Consider the following 8,919-nt stretch of genomic DNA (forward strand, 5'->3'; position numbering starts at 1 on the left):
TTTTGCATTTGGCGCTTGACAAAAAAACAGACACTTAAGTCAATCTTTGAGGCAAGTATAACAGGTAAAATAAAAGGCTCTTCAAATTTAAAAACAATCTAAAGAAATGATAATTTGTTTGTATTTCTGAATTTAAGTTTTCAAATTGCTCAAAAGATATGGTTGTCGATGACAAGTTTGTTAGGATTTGCGCCAGTGGCAACAAAGATGGCGTCATAGAAATGATCGAAAATGAAAGTGAGAATAACAATGTAAATGCGAAGATCTTGCATGGGAAATCTCCTATAGAGGTAGCAACATGTTTTGGACACATTGGTGTAGTAGAAGAGTTGATCAAAAATGGTGTGGAAGTTCAGCAGACATCTCAATCAGGTATTTAAAGGAAAGCAAGAAACTTCAATTTCAATTTAAAAAGCCGATATTTTGAAACTGCGAGACTAATATCTTCAAGATAAACGACCCTGCCGACGCGCATCGGGCAGTCGTCCGGGGTTTTGTCCGGTGCCAAAAAGTAGGAAAGAGTTACATCGGATCACCCAAAGTACCTTCATGTTTTTATTTTATTTTCTTATCTCTGATCCTGTCTTTCTCTTTTCTGACTGTCTGAGTTTCTGAGTTTCTGAGACTTAGTTTCTCATTTCTGACTGAGTTTTCATACCTGTCAATCATTTGTCCATCAATTTCGACCTTCCTAATTTTCGACCCGAGCGGGATTCGAACTAGACTAGTAAACTAGTCGTTGAAAACAGACCTATTATACAAAAAATCAAGCTCCAAATAGAAGTTGCGTCTCTTTTCTGAATTTCAACGACTAGAAGCTACTTCCCTCAAAAAACGTTGTTTAATTTTACAACTTTTTTTAGGTTTTTGAGAATCCATCCAACTTTTTTGACTAAATAATATTTCATAGTAACATTGAACATGGGAACATATAAATAAATGAGCATTTCTAAAAACGCAGTAAACAGAAAGAAAAATAAATGCAATCCCGCACGGGTCAGACATACAGAAATCTGTATGTCTCTCCTTACGATTTTAGGTGAAGAAAAAAAGGCGTTGGAAGTAGCTTCTAGTCGGTTATTTTCCTTTTCTCTCACGCGCGCTGAATATTTAATTAGTGTTTACATTATTTGATTGACAGTTTTATTATAAGGTTATAAGTAATAACCGACTAGTTTACTAGTCTAGATTCGAACCACCACCAAAGAAAGACCTTCAGATTCGGAAGCCAGCGCTCTATCCAAAGAGCCATCGCCGCACATCAAATCCACACAATTCATAACATATTATACCGAACTGGCAAAAGACGGGGGTAATGTTATTATAATATGGGTAAAAGTACCCCTTTTTTAAACCTGACTGAAATTCGAGCCGTTACTAGCAACCCTGCGGGGCCCAAGGCGCCGAGTATGCACCCGGCACAGTGACAAGCCGTTACTAGCAACCCTGACCCTACCTAACTGTTAGTTAATCAATTCCAAACAACAAAACCCCCGGAAAGGTGACTATCAGCGATCCGTGGATAAAAAAATAAAAAAATGAAAAATAAAAAAATGAAGGTAACTTTGGGTGATCCGATATAACTCTCTCCCAAAAAGTATCCCTCAGCCACACCGGAAACCTTTTGTCCGGTGTTAGTCTAGTTTTAATTTTTTGGGACTCAAGTCTGGTGTTCGTAAAGTCTGGGTGCATCGGCAGGGCGTCAAGATAATAGGCTATAAGTAAGGGCCATTAGGCTATTAGGTACCAGAGAGTAAATAGGTGAATCAATTATTATATCGTTAAAGGGATGGTCACAATAAGAGAAGTTAAGGAAACTTTACTTATTTTACTCCCATTTTGCAAAATTTAACAAAATAATATTTTTATCATAAAATTTAACTTGTATTTTACAAATTTTCGTGATTTTATTTATCACAGGGTATACACTTCTTCATTGGGCAGCATGTTGGGGTCGCCTTGAACTGGTGAAGTTCTTTGTTGAATCCAATGTCAACATTTTCTTGAAAAACAACAATGATGAAACAGCAACAGAAATGGCTGAACGTTACGAAAAAATGGATTGTGTTGCATTCTTGAAAAAAGCAGGTATTGCGATTAGGAAAAACTTATTTATTCGTGTTATTAGCTATAATCTAGGTCATATAAAAACACCCCTGTCTCACAGCCCCGATGGAACTTTTTTCTCAGTGGGACGTATGTGACCACTTCCCAAATTTTCTCATCTGTCAAAACAATTTGGAAACTTTCAAAAACGAAATAACTATTTCCAGACGTTTTATTGACAAAAATTCAACAAAAATATTTTGCGATTCGTTAAAAACTATGAACTGAGAGCTTTTGACTGTAACCAAACATGCAGAATATTCTTATAATGTTTTCAAAGAAATTTTTACAAGGTGCTACGACAAGGCTTTTCCAAAAAAAGAAGTCACAGTCAAGCCAAAAACATTGAACTTTCCATGGATGACTGAAGGCTTTAAAAAATCTTCAAAAAAGACTATTATTCAAAACGCATAAACAAATTTCAAGGAAATTCAAAACGATGGTTTTGAAGTGCAATTTTTAAACATTGAATTTCGAATGGGTATGAAATAAAAGTTAATTTCCAAGTGGGACTGAAATTTTAAGGTATTTTCCGACTGGGGACGAAATTTTTGTCAACTTTCCAGTGGGGCTTTGGGCTCCCAACGGGCCTGTGTATATGAAAGCACTACAAAAACTTTATTTCATAAGTTCGTTACATAATAAATGCAGACGGTGGAATGAATTAACAGCATATTGTGCCTTCCGAAAGATCTCTCTCTACCTATTTATTGAAGTGACCTATCCCGTCGTCTCATATTTATTAAAAATCAAGTCAAAATAGCCATATTCTTCGGAGTCTTAAAACAAAAACAAACAGTTACCTTGAGTTAAGAATTCTGTGTGATGTCTCCCTTCCCAGACATTTATCTCAAATGAAAACTCTCGTACTCTCAGGGTATCTACAGTGAGCAATAAACGAAGCAGTTGAAAAATTCTCGAGTCACGTGATAAAGGGGGAGGGGGCTAATTCCCGGCATGTTGTAAAGATTCTCAAATTATGTGATAAAAGAGTCTGCTGGGGATTGGAAATCGTACCTCTGTTTACCCCCCCCCCAAAAAAAAAAAAAAATACGGTAAAATATAGACTGAACTGGTGGATTCCAACACATTAGCAATGCGGAGATGGATTTCTCCTAATTCACTGTCTCTGTCCAGTCGGTAGACAAGAATTCACTTCCAGTTCTACCTAGTGGGTGGCAGTCGAGTCCATAGTGTTCCACACCGGGGGGAGTACAGTATATGCACTGTAAGAGTGGACTTTTGATAACCATACATGTCCAGATTTAGTGTAATGAAGGCAAAGTGTTGATAAAAAATGATAAAAAAGGTAAATGAGCCCCCCCCCAGCGGTTTGCATGGTGGCGTGATTGGGACTTTTTTCTTGCGTGATGGCGTGATTAGAGATTTTTTTTGGCGTGATCAAGATTGGCGTGATGCGTGATAGGGCAAAAATTTGAGGCGTGATGCGTAATTTGGGCTATTTTTCGCTATTTTTTGCGTGATAACAAATTTTAGCGATTTTCGTGATGCGTGATGGAGAAATTTTTTTGCGTGATGGCGTGATTAGGGGTGCCACTGGGGGGACTCGTTAATCCACATATCTTTTGTTTATTTGTCGTTCTTCAAAAGAATCTTTTGTTAAATATTTCCTATCTATAGGAAATATTTGTTAAAACGGTAATTTTTCTCCTTCTCCTCCTCCTTCTCCTTCTTCAAGTCTAACGCCGGTTTTGGTCAATTTCGTGAGTTTGTACATGAGTCTCTTTTTAAATCAAGCTCCGGCGATAAAAACAGTAGGATGTTCTTTTTTCGAGGCGGAAGACGTCATTTCTTCGAGAAACGTCTGTGGTAAATATCCGTACGGCGCTCTATTCTCCTTGTCGATCGGGCAACGTCGGCCGTTTTAGAAGCGTATTGTTGATCGGACTGTCAAAACAAAGATGGCAGAAAATAGACAACAACTTTTGCTCTTTCGCTACTTTTCTTTGCTTTGGTTTATATGCTTTGATAAGTTGAATTGGATCATGATTTTTGTACGATTGTCACAAGGAATGGTCGATAGTGAACTTTTCTTAATATTCCTTTCTGGATTTGATATTTCGTTTACATTCTGTTGGTTTTGAATGAGCTGGAATGAGAGATGATACATATCTCTTGGTCTTGGAAAAACTAGGACATTTTATCAACTTTCACAACAAACTAACTTCAATTTTGTTTGTATATTTACATAAATCATACGAAGGCAAGTGACTGTGAATAAATCTGACCATGTTATACCTGAAAAATTACATACTTGCAATATGAAAAAAGTTTGCACCCAACGAATGCAATGCCGACAATGCAAGTTTTTTTATCTACAACAATGAATTAACTGCTGGGGTTAGTGACAGTTAAGGAAAACTCGTTGCAGTTATAAATTTCAAATTTTAAAGCTGATAACCGGATCCGGAACACCACGGCCCCAATACGAAGAATGTTATGTTATACTTCTTTTAAAGGTTTATTGCATTGAATATGGATGTTAATAATTTGAAAACACCTCACATGTACAATTAAAATTTTTCTTGAACTTGGAGATTTTCTTCCCCGCGTGCATTTCAAAACGTGGAAAACTTTAGTTGTGAATTTAGAGATCTTTTGCAACGTGTGTTTTAAACGTGGAAACTTTTGTCGTGAATTTTGAGATTTTCTTACCGTCAACTGCTCCAACTTGGGACTATCTGACAAAACATGGGACGGCAATTTGGTCACCATTTCACCGAACCTCTAAAGTCATTTGACTTGAGTTAATGAACGGTGTATTAAAAAAATGGCAAAACGATGGAGCGTTTGACGTCACTCGCGCAGCAAGTCATTCGTTCTCTAATTCTACAATCGGCGCTATCAGTGAAAGTTATCGTGACATGTTATGAAAGGAAGTATGATTGATAAACTTGGTGAAGTTATCAAAACAAATTTGTTGTCAAAGCGATTTAACAAGTTAGTAGTGAAAATACAGACAGTGTAGACCTAACTCTTCATACAAAAATTACGGGAAACGCATATTTGGACTTTGTACCCTATGCTGCACTCAAGCACTTGAGCCAAAATCCCGCAAAGGCGGGACAAAAATCAGTTTTTTGAAGTTTGCAAAAAAACGCCACATAGAAGATCTTTCAAATTCAGTATGTGAATAGAGCAGTAAAAAATACAACTTTTCTATTTTTCCTTTTTTTTGCAAAAGTTCTAGGAATGAAAATAAAGGAATAATGATAATTGAATACTATCCATTGATGATCCGCGGCACTATCGTAAAGCTAGAATCGCTTCGCGTACTCTTCGCTTGAGAAAATGATTGACAGATTGAATTTTTTCATCCCCGCGGCGCGCGCCGCGCGGGAGCTCGGGCGCTCTGCGCGAGTTCTTGGCTCAATCCTCAGACCGCACTAAAAATGGTAGACTGAGCTGTGATAGATCATTTCGATGGAAGTTGTTGGAATGTTTACAAGGCTCTTGACAGAAAATCGTTTGTTTTATTGTCAATGATGACAGTGTGGTTATTAATTTTGTTAGATCTGACAAATTGATGTTTATAAGTGCACTTTATAGTTTTGATTCTTATTGAAGAATCATATTCTGGTTTTCATGTTATTAGATGCTGTTTTAGAGCTTTAGAGCTACACTGACAGACCAGATATCAAACAGTCCCATGTTTCGACCAATCGTCCCAAGTTAAAGCAGTTGACGGTATGTACATTTAAAATGTGGAAACTTTTGTGATAGATTAGATAGATAGATAGATTACACGTGCATTCAGACCGTGGAAAACTTTTGTCGTGAACTTGACATTTTCTTCCACATGCATTTAAAAAATGAAGAAAACCCAAGTGATTTCCTATGCTTTTGGAAATCATAAAATGGCTTCTGTTAGGGGAATTTTTTCCTATTGACATTCTTTCAGATTATGAAATGTTTCCCAGTATATGAAAATGTGATTTTTTTTTTTCCTTTCTGTCGGAAAATATGAAATTGTTTCCCTGTTTTGAAAGATTTGTACTTTTTAGCACGTACATTATTTCAAAAAACTCCAAAAGTTACTTTAAATTTTTACATTTTTTACAATATTTTATATATGAAAGTATAATGCAAAATATTTCATCTCATTTTGAAAATATATAAAAGTTTCTTTGGTTTTCTTACTGTGAAATATTCTCCTTTTTGTCATTCTTTCATTTTAAATATTTGCCCTTTTTGGCTATATAATATTTCTGGAAATCACCGCTCAAAATAATAATTATATAATCAGGTCTTTTGATGTGTTCAACAACACTCTACTTGGCGGTGCGACGCCGGGTGACCGCTAGTATAATACTAAAATCCATTTAAAGTTCACCTAACGAAAATTAAAGTTCCAGCCAATTTGATTACTGAATTGTTATTCTCAGTCAAGTTCAGCTTGGATATATTCCGTGATCCGTAGCTTTGAACCTACAGTCATCTCATGAATAATCCTGTAAATACTGGCAATAACATAAATGGAAATTTGAAATTCTTAGGGACTTGTGTTGGCTTGATGTTATCTGAGAGTTAAAGCACTTTGAAATCTTTTGAGGATATCAATTATTATTTTAACATTTGTAAAGGAAATATTTATCCGCATCTTTGCGGCTCTTGTTTTATTTTTCAACTCGAAATATTTTGCTAATTAATAAAGGGCTTGTTTATTAATCACCTGAGAAAACCAGCCAAAGGTTAGGTATGGACATGGACTAGTAGAGGTAAGGGTGTAAGGTTATTGCTATTCGAATTTTTCAGGCGAGACCAATTTAATTTGTTGTCCTACGGGCAGATAGTTAGCAAAATATGAGTCGGTCGGTCGGTAAAATAAAAATAAATTTTTCATTTATCAGGGTTGGTAAAGTACCGAAAATGTTTTCCAAAAAATATCTGATTCAAAAGTTCACTTTTTTTATCTTCGATGAAGATCATAATAAAATCTTAGTGTATGGAATGCTTGATTTTCTAAATTTTTCAATTTCTTGAATTAATTTTCAGCTTTATTCAAATTTGATTCTTACAAATAACTAGTGTGTAAAATATATTGTATTGGAAATTCAATATCATTATTTTTTTGATTTTAGCAAAAATAGGGTCGGTCGGGCCCGTAGAACAACAAATTAAATTGGTCTCGCCTCAGTGAATAAAATTGTCGAACAGACAGTGGCTACCCACTCAGATTCTACAACAGACTTTTGTTTTTATAGAATTGTTGCAGAATTTTAAACAGTTAGCGTTATCGTACAAAGAAATTATTGCTGATCCTGAGAAGAATCAAGGACGTTTTGCGAAAGAAGATAAAGTTCACGGCAACCGAAATTGTGATGATAAATTAGATTGGATCGAAGCGAATCGTGATATAGCATCCTATCAAACCATTTTGGATAAAAAAGAGGAACTTATTGAACAATTGAAAAACACGATGAATAAGCTGGAGCAATGATTGATGATTTCGTTCTGGGCAGTTTAAATAAATATGAAGAATGATAAGTTAGTTTTCAAGCAATGTCAGTTTTTTTTCAAAATTAAACCCAAAACAATTTTCGCTAATGGTTTCAGAAGAGAAAAAGAAGAACTTTCAAATTCTAACAAAGAGGAAATTAGGTTCTTGAAGAAGAGTTCATGATAACGAGGGTTCAAGTGTGCTGGTGTATTTATTTCAGTACTTAATTATTGGTGTAAATATATATGTGAATTGACATAAAGTACAATTTTTTTTTTAAGGAAACAAAATTAATTTTAAAAATGTAACAGCAAGAAAATTTTATCTAATTTTTGCTCAATCGCATCAGCTCTCAGTTTTTCAAAAACAAACCATATTGTTTTTCCTTTTTTGCACAATAATGTAGTTCAAGGTATAATACACCCCCTTCTCACAAACCCACTGGGAGGAACCCTTCCCAATGGAAAAATTGACCAAAATAGTGTCCCCGGTGGAAGGTTACCCTCCCATTTTTGTCCCCACTGAAAATAATCAAATACTCTTAGGTTCCAAATAAACGGCCCCCCCCCCGCTTGTTAATTTTTCGAAAATTTTCCAACCCCCCGGACCTTATTAGGACCCCCCCCGTTTATTAATCTCTAAGAATATTTTCAGCTGTTAAAGAGAAGGCCCCTTATTTTGCTCTAAATAGCCTGATTTTAGCCTATTTTTACCTTATTTTTAGGTTTCAGAAGTACAATTTCCAACCCCCCCGGCAATTAGGTCCCCCCCCCCGTTTATTAAAATCTAGAAAAATTTTCCAACCCCCCCCCCCGTTTATTCGAACCCCCCCGTTTATTTGGAACCTAAGAGTAAACCAATCCTCACTGAAAAAGATTTACTTTTTGCCTATTCCCAATGAATAATGGGAAAGGAATTGAAATCCCCAGCAATAAAAAATATATGCGACTTGAGAGGTAAAACGCGAACAAATTTCTTAACTTACTTACAAGGCTGCTGTACTCAATTTTCGATCGAGTGAACGGTGCAATTTTGCCCACTAGGCAATAAAAGGTAAGATTGTTTCAGTCTAAGGACAAAGAAGTTCCATTTAGTGTTTTAAAGATATCTGTAGATTTTACTCTGTGTTTAACCAAATAGATAGATATAGATAGATATGCCCTCCGATGCACCGGAATGGGTCCTACCCACGGTGGAGTAGGAATCACAGCGCAAGCAGACATTGCAACTCTGCAGATGCGAGCTGCCGAGCCATGGTGTATACCACGACACTCGAACTACACGGGAGAACGGATGTCCTTGCAGGTGTAGAACCTCCTGAGTGTCACGGCACACCACAATGTCTGAAATAT

At 36.1% G+C, this 8,919-nt stretch overlaps 1 protein-coding gene across 1 annotated transcript; it reads left to right on the top strand.

Moving 5' to 3' along the window:
* Window positions 1-56: 56 nt before the first annotated feature.
* On the top strand, window positions 57-7,898 carry LOC136806729 (ankyrin repeat domain-containing protein 45-like). Its single transcript, XM_067063319.1, has 3 exons — window positions 57-372; window positions 1,921-2,088; window positions 7,332-7,898. Exons 1-3 carry the CDS (start codon window positions 159-161, stop codon window positions 7,565-7,567), a joined length of 618 nt encoding a protein of 205 aa, XP_066919420.1. The 5' UTR covers window positions 57-158; the 3' UTR covers window positions 7,568-7,898.
* The last annotated feature ends 1,021 nt before the right edge of the window (window positions 7,899-8,919 follow it).

This window comes from Clytia hemisphaerica, unplaced genomic scaffold (genome assembly GCF_902728285.1).
Source record: "Clytia hemisphaerica strain Z4C2 unplaced genomic scaffold, Clytia hemisphaerica genome assembly, whole genome shotgun sequence".
NCBI classification, from domain to species: Eukaryota; Metazoa; Cnidaria; class Hydrozoa; order Leptothecata; family Clytiidae; genus Clytia; species Clytia hemisphaerica.